Source organism: Charadrius vociferus, unplaced genomic scaffold, assembly GCF_000708025.1.
Source record: "Charadrius vociferus isolate BGI_N301 unplaced genomic scaffold, ASM70802v2 scaffold142, whole genome shotgun sequence".
In the NCBI taxonomy this organism is placed as follows: domain Eukaryota; kingdom Metazoa; phylum Chordata; class Aves; order Charadriiformes; family Charadriidae; genus Charadrius; species Charadrius vociferus.
This window is the reverse complement of record NW_009647025.1, coordinates 2,133,305-2,152,075: the sequence shown is the minus strand read 5'-3', so window position 1 is coordinate 2,152,075 and position 18,771 is coordinate 2,133,305. Positions and strand designations below refer to the sequence as shown.

Below are 18,771 nucleotides of genomic sequence, written 5' to 3'. Positions count from 1 at the left end.
AACTTCCCCAAGAAAGTTCCCAACTGGTGCAAGATGGTACCACCTGCACTTGGTTTCAGACAGGTAAGCAAGAAGTTTAGTAGTGTCAGGTTGTATGTTACTGCCAATAGGCTCTCCTCTTAAGTCATATAAGAACCTTGTAATAGGTGCAAAAAATGAATACTGTACAAAGAGATCACATAGTGGCATGGTGAGTCGGATTAGCTTGCTGAATGAACATTTTTTAATGTCTTTTTCCCCCCGACTTAGCTTTCTGTGAAATTAGCAAGCTGATGTGACTTCCTAGCATCTGTGTAACTGCTTATGGTGGGACTACATGTTCTGGGATGGGAAGGGGGGAAGGACATTAGTAGTAGCATTCAGTGAAGCTGCACTTTAAGGTCTAAAAAGATCAGAACATGATCTGCATTTAATCAATGGCTTATATTGTATTTCAGTATTTGTATCACCAGCAGTAACATTAATAATATCCACAGAACCATGAATTGCCTATAAGCAGGCTCCAGAAGTGACTAAAATTGACTTAGGTATCATAAGTCTATTTTTTTTATTACTGAATTATGTTTGCCAACTTGGCAGGCTAAATCAGCCCAGCACAAGCTTTGCTCAATGCTGGAGCTGCAGGAAGGTGTGGGGGTAGGATGGGAACAGCCTGCAGTTGCACTCTTTTAAGCTGCTGTGGAGCTTCAGCTTCACTTGGGAGGGACAGTAAGTATTTATAGCTGTGGTCAGCAATTGCAGCTGAGTCTTGCTTTTCTACTGTAGAGGAGTTTATTCAAAGACAGAGGAGCTGGAAGGGCTTGCATTTTCCAAAAGCTGAAAATCATAGTGCCATAAGCACTTATAACAGCACTTACGTTTTCCTATACTGCTATTGATTACAGAACTGTTCACCTGTACCAGTTCAGATCTAGCCCAATAGATGTTTCTCATCTGCATGGCCTTTATATGAGACCAGGCTGATGACTTCAAATTCCAGCTCACCTGTTGCTGAACCAAGACCTCATTATCCCCATTACTCCCTCAGAACAGGGCTGTGAAATGCTGATAGGGGAATACACACAGAGTGTTGGCTTGGTGTTACCCTATGAACTAACTGAAAAGTTTATCCACTGGGGATGTCAAGTGGACTCTATAACTAGAAATAAATACCTCTGTCACTAGAAATAATACATTTCATTTGTGAAGCTAAAGAATCTATAGATATACATCAATTAAATGTTAAATTGTTTCTTAGTATACAAATATAGTAATTCAGATGCAGTGTCACACAGAGAAATGAATCACATAATGGTTAGGGTTGGAAGGGACCTCTGGAGATCATCTAGTCCAACCCCCCTGCCAGAGCAGGGTCACCTACAACAGGTTGCACAGGACAGCGTCCAGGCGGGTTTTGAATGTCTCCAGAGTGGGAGACTCCACAACCTCTCTGGGCAGCCTGTTCCAGTGCTCCACTACCCTCAAAGTAAAGAAGTTCCTTCTCATGTTAAGATGGAACTTCCTATGTTCAAGTTTATGCCCATTACCCCTCGTCCTATCACTGGGCGCCACTGAAAAAAGACTGCTCCCATCCCCCTGGCATCCTCCCTTTAAGTATTTGTAAGTATTAATAAGATCCCCCCTCAATCTTCTTTTCTCTAGACTAAAGAGACACAAGTCCCTAAGCCTTTCTCCATAGGAGAGATGTTTTCTCCATATGAGAGATGTAGAGAGATGTGGATTCTCTCCAGCCTGTCCAGGTCTCGCTGTATGGCGGCACAGCCTTCTGGCGTGTCAGCCACTCCTCCCAGTTTTGTGTCATCAGCAAACTTGCTGATGGTACACTCTATCCCTTCATCCAGATCATCGATGAATACGTTGAACAAGACTGGGCCCAGTACTGACCCCTGAGGGACACCACTTGTTACTAACCTCCAACTAGACTCTGCACCACTAACCACAACCCTCTGAGCTCTATCTGTAAGCCAGTTCTCAATCCACCTCACTGTCCATTTATCTAACCCACATCTCCTAAGCTTGCCTGTGAGGATGATGTGGGAGACAGTGTCAAAAGCCTTGCCAAAGTCAAGGTAGACAACATCCACTGCCCTCCCCTCATCCACCCATCTAGTCACTTCGTCATAGAAGGCTATCAGATTAGTCAGACATGACTTCCCCTTGGTGAATCCATGTTGACTACTTCTGGTAATCTTCTTTTCATCCAGGTGCTTTGAGATGGTACCCAGAACAAGCTGCTCCATCATCTTTCCAGGGATGGAGGTGAGGCTGACCGGCCTGTAGTTTCCCGGGTCATCCTTCCTGCCCTTTTTGAAGACTGTCAGTCTGTGACAGTCAGAGTGACATTGGCTATCCTCATGAATTCTATGCATAGAAACTATCAAAAGTTTACCTAGAACAGGCTGAGAACTGGAAATGCTGAATGTTTTCTGAAATTATATATTTCTAAAGATTTAATTTCTTTTTATTCTAACTTTTTTAATATAATCTCTTAAGAAGAAAAATATTTTTATTTGTAACATACAAGTCAAAATAATGAAGTCAAAATTAAATATTCTGATCTTCAAAGGTTTTTTTGACTTAATGCTTCTTAGTATTTTGTCTTATAAACAGAGAAGTATGTTACTGTGAAATGCTTTAAATCAACCAATATTAACTAGTGGATGCTTCAAATTTGACATTGAAAACTGATCCATCAAAAATTTCTGACATGCTTTACTTGTTAATTAGAAGATACCCTGCTAATAATAAAACCCAAGTTCTCAAAGCAGCTTAGCAAGACTTTCTTCACCATAAAAGCAACTGCAGTTTTCTCATAACAGTGTGGAGGCATCTACTGTAGACAACTAACATAACATTTCATTTGAAAAAGGTCTATTTTACATGTACTGGAGAGACACGTTACATATTCAACCAAATAATGGCAAACTTTCCCTCACCCCTTACTGAAACTCAAGTTCAAATCCAAACAAAGTGCAAGAAGACACAAATGTCCAGAATTATCTCTCTACTCACAGAGCACAACTGTATGATCACTGCTCTTAACCTATGTCTCTGGAGGAAAGAGAAGCTTGCTCTGGAAGGGAACGGGACAGAAACAGGACTTCTCAAATACAGTTTACACAGATAAGATTATAGCTAACAGCTTGACTTCTAGATAAGATTAAATTTCACACCAGAGGGTTTTAACAGAACTGCACACAAAAGGCAGTATTTCCAACTTCAAAGTTGGAATTTATCCATGAGAATGAAATGTACCTTTTGCCTTGTGCCTAAATGACTGTCAAGAGTCTGAGTCTCCACGCTTTGAAATCAGTGCCACAGAGCTCCAGTGAATTCATGAACTGAGTGGTCTCACTATTGGGACAAATGAAACCAGGACAGGGTAAACAGAGGGAATGTGCAACAGAGAGCATGCAAGCAGTATTGAGCTGTCAGAACCGTCTCACTTCATCTCATGTAACATCATCCTGATATGCTTCCTTTCCCAGGATACATCACATACCTCCATAAATTCAGCATCTCATGACAGCCCAAAGTTCTGCAGGGTCCCTTTATCTACTGTCTTCCCAGAAGATCATAGAAGAGCCATGCCAAGGAAGGGTACTCTGCTTCAGAAACATCCATCTTCTTGTCCTATGTTCACATGGCATGGTCTTCCACTTGTTTCTTGTGGCTCCTATGCTAATCGCTCCATGGGGATGGATGGTATTTGGCAGACATATAAATGTCACTAGATCATTTTCAGGATGGCTTCTCAGAAACCTTAATAGGCTTGCCTGTTAACTACGGTACATCATAATATCCTCGCCCTCGGTGAATCTTGAGATTAATTCAGCCCACAGTGCGAAATGAATATGCTAATATAAAATGTAGGTGGCATTTAAAAAGAAAAGCTCAGATTTGACCTGATCTACTCTCAGAAACAAACAACAGAAATATTTAATTTATCTGTTATAGTAGTTTACACTGATGATGGTTAGGTTGCAAAGGGTTATAACTCAAGTCTTGACAAGACCTGAGCAACTAGCCTGACAATGCAACAGTGCTAATGTGGGCCAGGCAAATCAGGTAATGCCAGTCCTTCTAGACCTTCCTACAATGCATTTTTCACCTCTTTCTTCCTGCTATCTACCTCTTTTTTCTTGAAACTTCAGTTGATTTCTGCTTTTCCGAATGCAGCTGTCTCAATTTCTTTAGCGTTCTGGAATTATTCCAATGCAACTTTTATTAGGCAGGGCAAAATATATGTCCAAGGTCAATAAAGCCAAAGGGAAACAATTCACTTTCCAGTCCAATAGGAATCTTTTGTAATTTAAGTCTGGAAAAGCAGCTAAATTAAAAAGATATATTGGACACTGGAGGAAATCAAATTGAAACAGAACTTTTCTCCTCCATACATTTACTCCACTTTTTTGATTCACTCCCCAAATCCTAAAAAATATTCTGCCACAGTGGATCTCATAATTCAGTTATATATATGAAGTCTTTGCTACAACCTGTCAACTGTGCTAATTATTCAAACCTAATTTAAAAATATCTTCTTTTGCTGACAAGTATTTAGCTTTTTTGGGGAGGAATACAGAAATTAGTAGCACAGCCATCTTGAAAAATGTGACAGGTATTGTTGACTTCAAACAGTATTACAAATGTCAATATGCTGACCCTTATAACACATACTTTTGCCATAGGATATAATTCTGTGAAAGATGAAATGAGTTATTATTAAGTCATTCTGGCTGATCCTTTATCTCTGCTATCTCACAGAAGAATAGCCTTCAGAAGAGAAGAGAGTTGGAGGAAAGTCCCTATAGAAAAGTGAGAAAAGTATATGTGCTTTCTTAATGAAAGAGAGTATTACATCATTTTTTCAGTAAAGATATTAGTGTAAATTTAAGTTTTTTAATACGGATTTTCCAAAATAAACTGACTAATGAAAGGAAGTTAATATCATTTTGTTGACCAAGGAGAATGACTTTATACTGTAAGTTCAGAATACCAGAAGGAACAGATAAGTCACCCTGCATGGCCTTCAAATGGTGATGATGTATCTTCCTGTCAATTTTTCAGATAAATTCTTTTTCTGTCATAAGAGGAAACCATGTAAATAAAGCACCTATTAATAAATTAAATATTAATATTAATGGACTTAAAAGTTACATAGACTGCAAAATAAGTCCCCTAAAATGGAACAGAGACATATATTTGGTTGGCAGGCAAACTTAATTCTAACTGCTTATGCCTCCAGCCTTCATGCAAAATGAGGTAAACAACCTGCGGGAAGAGAATTACTCCTGCTTGTAATAAATCTGTTTGCTTTCCATTGGCTCCTCCCACAGTACCTTTGGGTGTACAGCATACACTAATCACAGGCTGGAGAAGAGGTGGATGGTCCTGTAGCTAGTTCCCCACTACATGTGTGTGACTAGCCAGCTAACTAGCCAGCCAACATGATAACATGCCAAATAATAGGCTTGAAAAACAAGCAAGTAAGCAAACAAACAAAAACCAAAATACCCACCCCACCAAACAAACAAACAAAACCCTTCAACTCATAACCAGGAAACAGTTGGTTGAAAGTTGAACTTTCAATGAAGGTACTAAATTGAGTCTTCCTTCAATTTCAATTCGTGAACAATATACATTTAAGGTCTTTTCAGCTGGTAATTTGAACAAGAGCCATCATTTGCAGTACATTGGGTAAATAAAGAATCTGTAGATGCTTGTTAATGCTTGTCAATATTGACAAATGCAAGTCAAGGAAGACAAAGGACAATTTTATAAATTAATAGAACACGAACAGACTTTCTGGAATAAAGAAAAGAATCATTTCTATTCTGAGCCAAGTCTCAGACGTGCTGTCAACACTAGAAGGCTTAGGCATCTTGTAAGAAATTAACCATGCTTACTTAGGGAAGAAACCACAAGATTAGTGAAGAGCTGGCGTCCTTGAAAATAAGAATGGGCAGATATATTTGAAGTGATTAGCAATACCAGTACAGTACCTGAAGACACAGTGTCATCCTCAGAAATCTCAATGTCTTTAAAATCCAAAGTGAAGGACCTGAAGGCAAATTTACAGCTGTAAGAAGCCTTCTTGCCTAATGCATATTTGATCAAATACCAAAACGCACTATTGAAAACCTAAAAACAGAAAGAGGACAAGTACTCAGTGTGATTAATTTTGAAAAGCTGATTTATATTGCTTCTTATTATTGTTTCAAAAACTGTTTAGCTCTTTTCTTTTTTCATGTAAAAAAAGTCTTTAACTTCCTTGAACAAATACAGTATCTGAAAATTAGTCCCAACGGTAGGACTACAGTGCTTCAAGCCAACAATCAAGAGAAACCTGTATCATGCCTGGCTTATTAAATATAGGACTAAGTCCTATATTTAGGTTTATCACACAAAACCATCTTAGTAGTTTATGTAAAGTGAGTTCATGGTCTCATACCAGAGGACAGAAGAACACATTATAATCACCATCACGACAAGTGGCATGCTAACCAGAGGTTTCAACTGAATGGGCATGCTTACTGAATTAGGCAGTGGCACAACAAGGAAAAGTAGGAATATATTGATGGGACAGGGGAAGATTTGGTGTCCTACCTATATGACTAACTGATGGCTTTGTTTTTATTCTTGACATATTGTTGCTTTTTAAAGAATAGAAATCCAGTGTCTTTTTCATTCTTCCCATAGATGGAAATTTTAAAGTGTGTTTTTCAGAGGTTGTTTCATAATTTGAATTGAAGAACATACTAATAACTTATTGGAAAAGACAAAATTTTTCTCTTTCATTGTCCTTATTTTCAGATTTTTCTGCTTTCTGGAAACATTTTATCCTAAGTTACATATTTTAATATTAATAAACACTTCCCTTATTTTGAAATATTTGACTGGTGAAGAAATAATCTACTTTACTACATTCTTCTGTTCAGAATAATTTTTCACTGTTCATATTAAACATAGATAAATTCCATATTTTCATTCTTGAATCACTGTCGGCTAGGTGCCTCTCATTTATCTAATTTCTGGGTTTTTTTATTCCTTTACAACTATACACTGGTCTTCTTAGAGAGGAAAAGATATGTATGTTCATGCCTACTGAATCTTTCTGAAGGTCATTAAGGTCTACACATATTTCATACAAATATATATATTTAAAATTTCTATTTTCATTCCAGAGAAGTCAAACTGATCTTTTCTGTTGGACTTGGCATGAAAATTACCTCTTTCATGACTGGTTCTTTCTTAATTCCGTTGTTTTGCTGAATTTGAGCCTACTGTCAAGCCCATGTATAAAAGCAGTGGCTTAGGTGTTCTACTTTTTAATATCGGTGATTATAAAAATATTAAACTATTCTTCTAGTCAGTCTTCTAAAATATGCAGTCTAAGCTGCATGAGTTTTCTAGTACTTTGACGAAAGTAAGTGAATCTGAAATATACAAAATACTGCCTGTAGAAAAATCAAGTTACAGCAGTATTACCAACATTTGCAAATACATAAAAATTAGCATGTGTTTTACATAACTTTTTTTTGCAATCTTTTTATAATATTGAAAAACTACAGTATAGAGATCTATATAAAAGAGTAATGTTTTCATCATGTATCTAAAGGCCCTTTAATTTATGACACACACAAAGCAGAAAAGTTGAGTAAGAATGTTGCAGTTCCAAAAAACAAAATAAAAAGACTCAGAAATACTGTGAGTGAAAAAAACTCATTAACTGCCTCCAGTAATATAAGCTGTAATAATGTTTTCCTGTGACATCAACATTAGGTACAAAAAGAAACCATTCTGGCTTTTCTGCATTTCAGGTAGTGTCTTTTAAATCCAAAATCAAGTCATAAAATAAAAAAAAGCTGATGCTTTCTGCCTCAAAGTGTGCTAAACTAAACTGATAAAATTAGACTCAAATTTAGAATGTGCTACTCTTCACATATTAATTTTTTTCATATTAAAAGAAGATGATTATTGTACACAGTTGCAAGTTATGTCATTTGGGCTTACACTTAATTATGAATGCAACATTTTGAGCACCCAGGTTGTCCTTTGTAAAAGCATAGTCATTGGTTTGAAGAGGATAATTAGGATGTTAAGCTGTTATCCGTCTTCTGTAGCCTTTAGATACATGGTTATTAAAATTGTTTGTTCACCTTGAAATGTTCTTCAGCCGTTCCAGTACCATGGAGGCCAGGAGGACAGTGCGTTAGTTCCAACTCCTTCAAGGCTTTAGAAAGTTCAGGTTTACTGCTGAAATTATTTATCACATTTCCAACAGCTTTCAGGATAGCTGTAGCCTGTCCTATAAACCGGTAGCTCTCCTGGAGAGGGAGAATAAAAACAACCATTGGTAGAAAGATTATTTTAAGATTTTCTTTTGTTTTCTTTCTAGGTTGTGACAGCATACAAGTGCCTTTTCTCTGATGAAGCACAAAACTTTTGTTAAGTCAAGCAACTGTTATTGATTTTATAAACTGTAAAATCAATTAGGTCTCTGGTATTCAAAAGCGTACAAAATTTTCACTGATTTTAGTTATTGAAATAAAAATGTTACAACACTGTAACAGGCACCAAAACATCTATCTGTTGAAGATTTTCTTTTTCCTGTATCATTAGTCCAAGGACATTTAATCAAAATTAAGATACATATGGAGACTTTCTACTGTAGTAAGACTCTTGTTAGCTGAAAGGCTCAGCATCTCTTCTGTTATTAAAAGGACAGATGAGTATTTGTATGCTGCTGAAAACAACATCCAAATACATGTTGCCTAAAGCATCATTAATCTTCATTAGGATTTGTGTGCAAGAATGTGGACACTTTCCTGCAAATGACACTCTGCAGAGAAATTGCTGTCTTCAAAAAGACGAGCAAAGAAGACCCCAGGATATAATTCTGCTTTATTTTCTTGATGAAGAATAGCTTTTCATCCACAACCTGAAGACAAGGGGACAGTACAGCCACAAGGCATTTTTAATGGCCCAACTTCTATATTTAAACTGCTTTGCTACAATAAATGTAATAAATTTGCACAAGCTGCTTTAATGTCCTATTATAAGGACCCCGAATCTACACTGCTATATCAATTTGCTGTTACACTCACCTTTCAAAATATTTTGTACAACTGTGCTCTAGAAGCTATACTCCCTCCCCTCAGTGCCCATGACAAATATTTAGACCTACTGCTTGCCAAAGAAATCTTGAAAATACAGATGACAGTGATATCTGTCTGGATTGCAGGCAACGAAGAATAAAAGCTGTAGTAATTACTCTGCTAGGCCTGTTATCTCAGCTATGAAAAGTTGTTTGAATCAGTTGTTCATTTTAGATATCACAGCTGCTCTGGGACCTAGTGAGTAATATGTGAACTCATGGGACAAAACAAACTTTACTGATGTAACAGTTTATTTTACTAGGCGAGTATTTTTAAATATTAATTAATATCGGTACATGTATTTTATCACTTTTATCCCATGCTTCAAAAAGAGAACTTATATGCTACCTCTAACATACGTATTCCAAGAAGAGTATTTTTAACATTCCATTTTAGGCTGCTATTCTATGAAAACCACAACACTACCCAATGCTTACTTACATATTTATATAAGACAACTGTTGCAATAACTATCTTGGTGCCTGCTGTGCTATAAAATGCATTTCATTTATGTACTCATCCATTTCATATTGAAATTAATATTATACCATTAAATATAACTCTAAATGAAGGCCCAACAGTACTTCACTTCAAAACCAAGTAACAGTCAGAAACAATGTTATCACAAGGCTTGACTAGTTCTGGTTATGCATACCTTTTCAAGACCTGGCATCACAGTATCCTCTTCTCCAAAGACACATGGCACCATGCTACACAGGTGAATATGGTGCCCTATGGGAGAACTTACTGTGAAGAGCAATATGTGTCGCCTACATTCAAGAAAAAAAAAAATTACAAAGTGCTTTTTGGATTAAATCACAACAATTGTTAAGCTTTTACTTTCATACATTTGGTAAAAATGAAATCCTTCCCTAGATGTTCTGGATCTTCAAATCCTGCATTTCTAAATGCTTGCTTCTCAAGGACCTCCAAACATAGGCAGTAAGTGAAATCAGAGAATTCACTATTATTTTATTTTAATTTTATTTATTTAGGCTTTATTTTTATGTTCTTTAGCAAAATAGGCAGTCTCACTATTTCAGATGGGTACACCACCAAAATTTTAATCAGGATTATAGTTAGCTACACTTAAAAACATATTGCTCTAGAAAGCTTAGAGAAGAAGTCAAATGTTCTGGTCATACATTACTTAGATCATAATTTCCATGTTTGCATTGACAAAACCAGGAAAAATTAACGCATAATCGTGTCAAACTACAGAGTGGCCATTTTATGGAGCAACTGTGGGCCAAACCACCCAACCGTAACCTCCTAAGGTGGCAAACAACAGAAATCCAGTATGTCTTACTGGGATACACTCAGATCATTCTTGTTTGCCTGATCGTATCCTATAACAGATCCCAAACATAAAAGAAACCATTCCCAACTACAGTTATACAACACAGGGGACTCATGCTCTTCTCTCCAGTCAACAATGTCCTGCAGGCCCACTGCAATACTTGAGGAGCTTGTTGATACCAAATGGTGAAGCTTTATATCATCGTCAGAATGGCATTTAGCTGAAGAAGTTTACCCAGGCCAATAACTTCAAAGAGTTAATCAGAGATCCAGCAGTGAGAGTAAGAAAGGAGAGTTACACACACACTCGCACTTTTTTAACTGCATCTTCTTGCAAGTGAAATTTGAAATGCCCCCTGGCCGCCAACAGACAGAGGGAAGAAAGCGCCTTCCTGGCTTAGCAAGTCATTTCTCATTTGGAATGAAATGGGGAAGCAGTCAATAAGCCCATTTGTCTCCCACACCTGCTATAAATTAAATCTTTCTGAAAGCCTGCTGGCACTGCCTGGAGTAGAGAATCAAAGGTGAGAAGCGTATCAAGTTGAGCTGCCCGTATGTCTGCTAGCTTTGAAATTTGCAGGTGCAAAAAGATATATGTTTTTGGCTTCCCTACGGGACAGAGATGTGCAACTTTTGGAAACTACGCTATGAAAATACATGTGGTGCCAGAACTAACCTATAAACACAATCATAACTTTTCCATTTTTAGTCTGAATCAAAACAAATAGAGAGCACTATTAAAGATCTTTGATTTGATATTGTAGTATTTTCTTTCTATGCCTATTTATTTGACACCTGACTTGATTTTTTAAAAAGTACATTTTGTCTCATCTCTCTGAGATTAAACTGGTGATTCTCTATTTTTTGAAAAGTAGACGGTCTCAATGAATTAGTCAGCAACTTCATGCTTATAGCAAGATATGAAGACGTCATCTTCCTTGTTTCACTGGAAGCATTTTCATAAACTAACAAATATCAAAGGCTCTTCCCTTTCATCTATTTCTTTATTTAAACAATCAGTCAATGCTCTACTCTGAATATCTACAGATACATGCAAAGAGAAATAAATCATATTAAGCACTGTGAATGTGTGACTTGCTAAGATATGCAAGCCTTCATGGATAACCTCAGAATTTCTCCTGTCATGTTTCATAAATCCTATTTCAAGAAAAGTTATGAAACTTCCTATGGTATCATCATGCTTTTACAGTTCCACTAAAAATCCTAATTCTTTAGTTTTTGTTGGTATTCCAGGAAACATCTCAAAATCATTCTAGTTAGAAACACTTTTAAGTAGGAGTTTCTATTCTAGCTTATTTTTCAGCAAGTCAGTGTGATTTTTCTTGCTAAATGCTCTTAAGTAAGAGGAAAAAATTCAAAATCTTTATAAAGGTTTTGGTCATTATTTTAAATTCATAGCAATATTGCAGTCTTACCAAATCCTAGCTATCAACCAGTTTGATATTCCAAAAACTTATGTTTTAGGAAATAAACTCTTAGTTACTGTGTAAAGTAAAAGATCGTCTCAATCCTAAAGACTAAAGTGTTAGGACAGACATGAAACCTCATACATACCCAACAGGAAGATTTAACAGAGTAGCTTTGGTTGCGGATGTATGCATCTTTAATAGAAGTTCTCCAGGACTCACACATTTCCAAGAGAAATGTTCAACCATCAGCACACCCTTTGAAATACTAGAACATTCTTGTTTATCACCTAGATTAAGAAAAAACAAAACAAAACCCCACAACACACAATTGCAGGGGGGAATAACAATGAAATTAAGACAAATACACTTACACAGAATCTGTAGTTTCTTCACAGTCATTAAGTCTTCATTTAGACTTTGATAACTCAGAGAAAAGAGCCAGTCATTTAAAATGCATAAGTGGTACAGAATATGGCTTATTTGTACTATTTACAAGAAAATAATGCTTAAAAGAATGAGTTAGGGGGATGTGTAAATCAGACATCTTCCAAGTCACTTAATGCTGCTCTAAAACTCCATGAAAATCCATTCTGTCCACATGCAAAGGAAGCAAACAGCCATACAAAGCTTATATTTATATTATAATTATTTTAACGGGATGGTCAGTTTGGTTTTTTTAAGCTTTTTTTTTGGTTCTATCTACTCTAGATGCACTAAAATTATCTCCTTACCCAATATTTAAATGTCTGATTAACTTAAGCCGACTGTTGTAACATAAAAATAAACAACGGTGATATTGCTGATTTCACTGCATTTTGATCAGCTAAGGCATAAAGTAGCTTGCAAAAATAAAATTTGTAGAAAAAGAAACCCTAAGAAACACAAGGAAATCCATACTAGATATATACTGATGAAAAGCTTGCATCAAATCATAATAAACAGTAAAGGCTTTCCCAGAATCAATTTGGCCATTTAATGCTAAAGTCTCAAACTGTGTCAAAATACACCACAGACAAACACAACAGCACAGACATATTCAAGAATGGGAAAAAAACAACATTAACATGCGCTTTTCTATGTTGACCTTACCTCCAGTATCATCCCAGCGCACTAATGCAGAAAAGCTAACCAGGATTTCAATGGGCATCAGACTGTCCACAAGTAAGTAATAGAAGACTCGATCATCAGTAAACTGCATGGAAAAATGGACATTTGTTCATCTTTCATTTTCATTGAATGCCGTTGCTTGGACTTATACATAGTATGACTAAGATTTCAGATATTGTGACTCTAGATATGGTATGGGAAGTAAGTAATCCACTGTCACTACTTCTTCCAAATTTCAGACATGTCATTTAAGCCCACAGCCTCATGCTGCATGTATAAACCATAATGTTCACTTAAGAAATAAAAGGAATCAGAAAAGTTTCTTAAATGAGAATACATCTACATCTATATGATATTCGTCATAAGTACCTCGATTTACTAGTTCTACTTGCCAAACAACATTCAATGGAAGACCAAAAATTTTGGTTTGCACTGCAACTTTCTTATTCTAATTAATTACAGTAAGCTTGAAAGAAATAAGCACTCTTAATTTGTAACACATGACTGATTCTGCCTCATTTTGGTTTTTTTTCTACAAAAATATATGGAGGCAGCATTTTTCACTCTCAACTTTAATACATAATTAGTATTCCAGTATTAGAAACTATAGAATCATAGAATACCAGGTTGGAAGGGACCTCAAGGACCCCATCTGGTCCGACCATTCTTGGCAAAAGCACAGTCTAGACAAGATGGCCCCGCACCCTGTCCAGCTGAATCTTAAAGGTGTCCAATATTCAGGAATCCACCCCTTCCCTGGCATTATTCCAAAGGCTGATTTTTCTCGTTGTGAATGTTTTCCTCTTGCGTCCAATCGGAATCTCCCCAGAAGTAACTTGCACCCATTACCCCTCGTCTTTTCCACGTGACACCTTGTATAAAGGGAGTCTCCATCTTCTAAATACTGGAACATGGTGATAAGGTCTCTCCTAAGCCGCCTTTTCTCAAGGCCGAACAAACCCAATTCTCTCAGCCTTTCCTCATATGGCAAAATTTCCTCATCTTTGCGGCCCTTCTCTGGACCCTCTCCAGCCTGTCCAAATCTTTTTTGTACAGCAGGGACAAAAGCAGAACACAGTGTTCCACGCGTGGCCTAGAATGATTCTACTGTTCCTAGAAATCCTTCAAAATCTGAAGGTGAATGAGCTGCTTTGCTTCCAAACTGCTTTAATACATCTTCTTACATTCTCTAGAGTCATATCAATACATTTTTTTTATTTGATCCTGGAATACCACTACTATTATCTGTATAGCATAATATAAAAGTGTTCTTTTATAAGTCTCATACAGAATTTACCTAATAGTACCTAATAGTGTAAACACCTCATCTGTATCAATGTAAAAAAACAGAATGGTTTTACAGCAAAGGGTTAGGTTTTTGGCGCAATAACACACAGGCTTACATAGTCTAAATGCCAATTATGGCTTGTGAAAGTATATGGTGCCATGATTGGGAAAATTTCTTGTGATGTGATTACAAATAGAGAGAGGTGTGAAAATGCAGGTATACTACAATTATGAAGCATAACCCATGTAGTTAACCTTCTCAGTATAAGATTTTACATAAAGTTCACGCCTGGAGTTTACATTTCAGCACTCTGCAATTACACTTCAGTTACAGTAAAAAACTAGAGCTTGAACAGGATATTCAAGCACGTTGAATAACCTTCTGATAATATGAACTAATGGCAGGTTTAAAGAAACACTGTAATGTCAGTGTAACTAAGGGGTATTTCTGATCCCTGCAACAGAATCTTGCAAGTTGCTAAAGGACTTAGCATGTAAAGAGAAAATGGAGGGCTACGCTATACAGACTCCTGATTTGGGTTTTACATGACAGGTTAAGGTGAAGGAGAATTGAAGGGCAGATTCTGCAGCTGAATCATCATTAAATTTAATTTAGTCTCTAAATTGTTATAAGATAGATTTAAAACAATATAAAGAGAAGACGGAGATCTGGTTCACTGTAATATTTACTCTCACTATCAACTTTCATGATTTACATACTCAATATTTTTATTATTTTGTGATAGCATTCCATAACATTTTTTTCTTGTCTTGAACACAGTGAAATACTTCTGGATATTTGCTAGCAAACATTATCTTTATATTGACTATAGTAATCTTAATGCATTGTTATCTTTTCAGTAATAGCAGTTCTATGTGATCTACCAATATTATTTAGGATATATGTGTTATCTAGTTATGTATGACTTTGAGAAAGATTAAAAAAAGCACATAATAAGTCAATACAGTCATATACCTTAAAATCTGTCTTCTGATAGTTATAGGCATATGTGTGTGGCTTGTGGAAAACATACAGGTTCCTAGGAAGAAAAGAAAATAAAAACACATGTAGGAAAATAATCTTAGCATAAGTGATATATTTCAGGTAAATGTCTATTTCATAGCATAAGATACTAACTTTACTTTCATAAATCAGACTCACAGCTATTTCTCAAAAATGGTTCGACATTTTTAGTTTCATAAAAGGTGAATAAAATTCATCTCTAGAGAAAGCAGCTGACATTAATTTCTGTCTTTGCTGCGCTTTTACAGTTTTCCATTGGAGATCAGGCCATTTATTTGTCCAATTTGAATCTATAAGTGGTGATAAGCTAATATTACTCTAAAACTTCTGTGCCTACCTGAAAATCATTGTAATAAAGTTATCTATTGTATCATTGTAATAAAGTTATCTATAAATTATCACTGTAAGGAAGAACTATTTTGTATAGTTTATTAATGTGCTTTTTCAATTCTGTGGTGTGTGCACATCTTCAGAAAGCTACTTAGTCCCTGACAATTTTTTCTGACCTTGATTTAATCAAGGGCAACACAAATGACTTCAGCTTTAATTGAGGATGGAATCAGATGTGAAGTCCAATGTTTTACATAAAATAAATGTTTCGGTTACTCAGAAAATTCACAGGGATGTGATATGCTGACATATCAATTCCTGTAATGAGTAAAATTTTCCTCATTTCTCAAAGTTGATATGAACTCTGAACATTCATCTTTTTTTCACTGTATCTGAGATATAGGCACGTCAGACAAGGAAATGCTTTCAACAGAACTGACTGGTAAAAGGAAAATCTTAGGCGCCTAATTTCTTCTGAGTGATAACTTCTTCAAAGGTCAATCAAGATGCTTTGTTAACAGCTACTTTATCAGTTTACTGTGAAAATAAGTAAACTCTCGCCAGTTTAGGAATAGGAATAAGAAACTGACAAATGCTGTATACATTAATTAATAGTACAGTGGTCTACAAAAGGTCAACAGTACTTCGACGTTTGGCTAACAAGTTAAAAAATTCGTATTTTACATTCTCTCCATAGGACACTCTGAGCAAGACTTTGAAAAGAAAGGAAATTACCTTGCTTGTGATGCTTTTTTCTGAAGGCCCTACGTTCTTGGACCTGAGGCTCCCTAAAATTAGTCAGACAAACCCTAACAAGGTCTAAAGTGATCTATGAACTTGTATTCCTGAAGTTCCTGTAGTGCTGCTGGTAAAAAAGTTATACATTCTCCCTCAAAGAGGAAGCAGAGATTAATATCTGCTCAAGAAAACACTCCTTTATGAAAATAAAAGCTTCACAAATAAATCTCAGTTACAAATTCAAATGAAAAAAAAAAAAAGGGTGAATTTTCTCTGATAGAATTACTCCCCTCAGCAATGTCAGATTCTCTAAAGGATCTATATTGCACCAGGCTTCATAAATCTGAACAACAGAAGCTAAAGATATTACGCTACAATTACACTAGCTTTTTTATGTCTGTGGAGGTATAGATGCCTCAGAATTATATTGAAAAGGGAGTGAAAGAAAGTACCTAGATGACCAAGCTGAGCTATGCTGATGGCAACAGAAGATTTCAACAACATTTTTTGCCTTAAAATCCTGTTGTTGAGATGCAGACTGCATTTGTTCAGTGGCTGATGGGTCAGGTATGTGAGCACTCTAATGGCAGCACGCTCCATGACCTACCATCTTCCACCCACATTTTAGTCTGACATATGCTTTGTGAAGCCGGTGGTTGTGTTCTCTGCTGTACCCTGGAGGACATATCCAGGACACTGTGTGGGGCTGCACCTACAGACTCACTGCCAACAGGCACTGTAAGTATGGTCTGAGGAGTAGCCTTGGGACTACCCCGAAAGGCAGGATCTGTTGAGAAGATACAGTTGTTATATAGTCACATTTCACACTTTACCATTGTTATACTGTATATTTTATGAAATAAACCCCAAAACCTCTGTTCCTTACTGGAAACAAACACAGAAGTCTTCAAAGCTAATCCAGGTTTCCCTGGAAACAGAAGTCCTTTCTGACTTGATTTCTTCCTTTGATTTATCCCCTGTTTGGCTGTTCATACCAGTATCAGCTGTTTCTGACATTCGTTTTGCATCAAAACTGATATTCTCATGTAATTCTTCTGCAGAGATAAGACGACACACAGGATCAATGCACTGACAATATGTACATTAAAGTAGTATTGCTGTTATATTGACAAATTACCTGAAAATATTTTTCCATACATCTCAGAGTTTAAAAATGAAAACTAACCCACTAACCTAAAAAGCTCAAAAGGTGACAGAAACAACTCTGTATAGATATTTCTTGTTTACATCTGCAACTGCTTCAGTATTCTGCCTCAATATACTATCACATATTGAACTGTGGACTAGAACCTTTAATATGAGAATGTTAGGTGAACATACATATGAATTCTGCAAATCTAAAGTCATCCATATAAAGAAAAATGCAACCCCTTGTCCAAAGCTCCTATTCAGCGAAAAGCTGATGGGGCAGTATAATCAAACTTTATTAGAGTAATAAAAAATACAGAAAATAAAAAATACACAGAATCGTGAAGGACACAAAGACCTATCCTTGCCTCTGGTACTTAGATAGTACCCCCTGTGATGCTGCTCATACAAATAAGGCTAACTACGTCTAAACAGAAATAGATTTGAATGACATTACATGAATTTTCTTGTAGGAAAATCAGAACTACTGTTAGATTCATACCAAAATAGACACAGAAATATCATGTAGACACCTTTTGCAATCATTTAATAACTTTCTAAGTTGTGTTGTAATGTCACTTTTTATGCCTTTACTCTGTGAGATTCATATGAACAGTTATTGAAGATATCTAACCTGGCTCAAATATCTTAGAAAAGCTGAGAACAGTAGAACAGAACAGCTATTAATTCAGAATGTTTGCTGAGGTAAATGAGGTTATAACCAAACAGATAAGGTATAAAAAATGAGAAAGCTAATTAGAAAAATACATAATTTATACATAAATGTGTTTTGTAATACTTCATGATCAGCAAGATACATAGTGATGTGATGGATGACAAATGAATTTGTAAGATGTAGGTGGCTCTAAATTAGTTTGCAATTTTTTTTCAAGAACTGAAAGAAAGCGGCTGAATATGAGCTGGCAGTGTGCACAGGTGGCCAAGAAAGCCAAGGGCATCCTGGCTTGTATAGAAATAGCGTGGCCAGCAGAAGTAGGGAGGTGAGCAGGGAGGTGATTGTGCCCCTGTACTCAGCACTGGTGAGGCCACACCTCGAGTATTGTGTCCAGTTTTGGGCACCTCAATACAAGAGAGATATCGAGGTGCTGGAGCGAGTGCAGAGGAGGGCAACAAAGCTGGTGAAGGGCCTAGTAAACCAATCATATGAAGAGCGGGCTGAGGGGAGACCTCATCACTCTCTACAACTATTTGAAAGGACACTGTAGAGAGGTTGGTGCTGGTCTCTTCT

General features: G+C 36.5%; 1 protein-coding gene across 1 annotated transcript in view; it reads right to left on the bottom strand.

Annotated features, from left to right (window-relative positions):
* Positions 1-18,771, bottom strand: part of ADGB (androglobin) — a 119,070-nt gene that overhangs the window by 40,909 nt on the left and 59,390 nt on the right. Inside the window, exons 15-21 of the mRNA XM_009895541.1 lie at positions 17,260-17,462; positions 15,258-15,321; positions 12,977-13,079; positions 12,033-12,174; positions 9,814-9,928; positions 8,160-8,327; positions 6,003-6,141 (exon numbers count right to left, since the gene is read on the bottom strand). Coding sequence (XP_009893843.1) covers positions 6,003-6,141; positions 8,160-8,327; positions 9,814-9,928; positions 12,033-12,174; positions 12,977-13,079; positions 15,258-15,321; positions 17,260-17,462 — 934 coding nt within the window. The remainder of the gene's footprint in view (positions 1-6,002; positions 6,142-8,159; positions 8,328-9,813; positions 9,929-12,032; positions 12,175-12,976; positions 13,080-15,257; positions 15,322-17,259; positions 17,463-18,771) is intronic.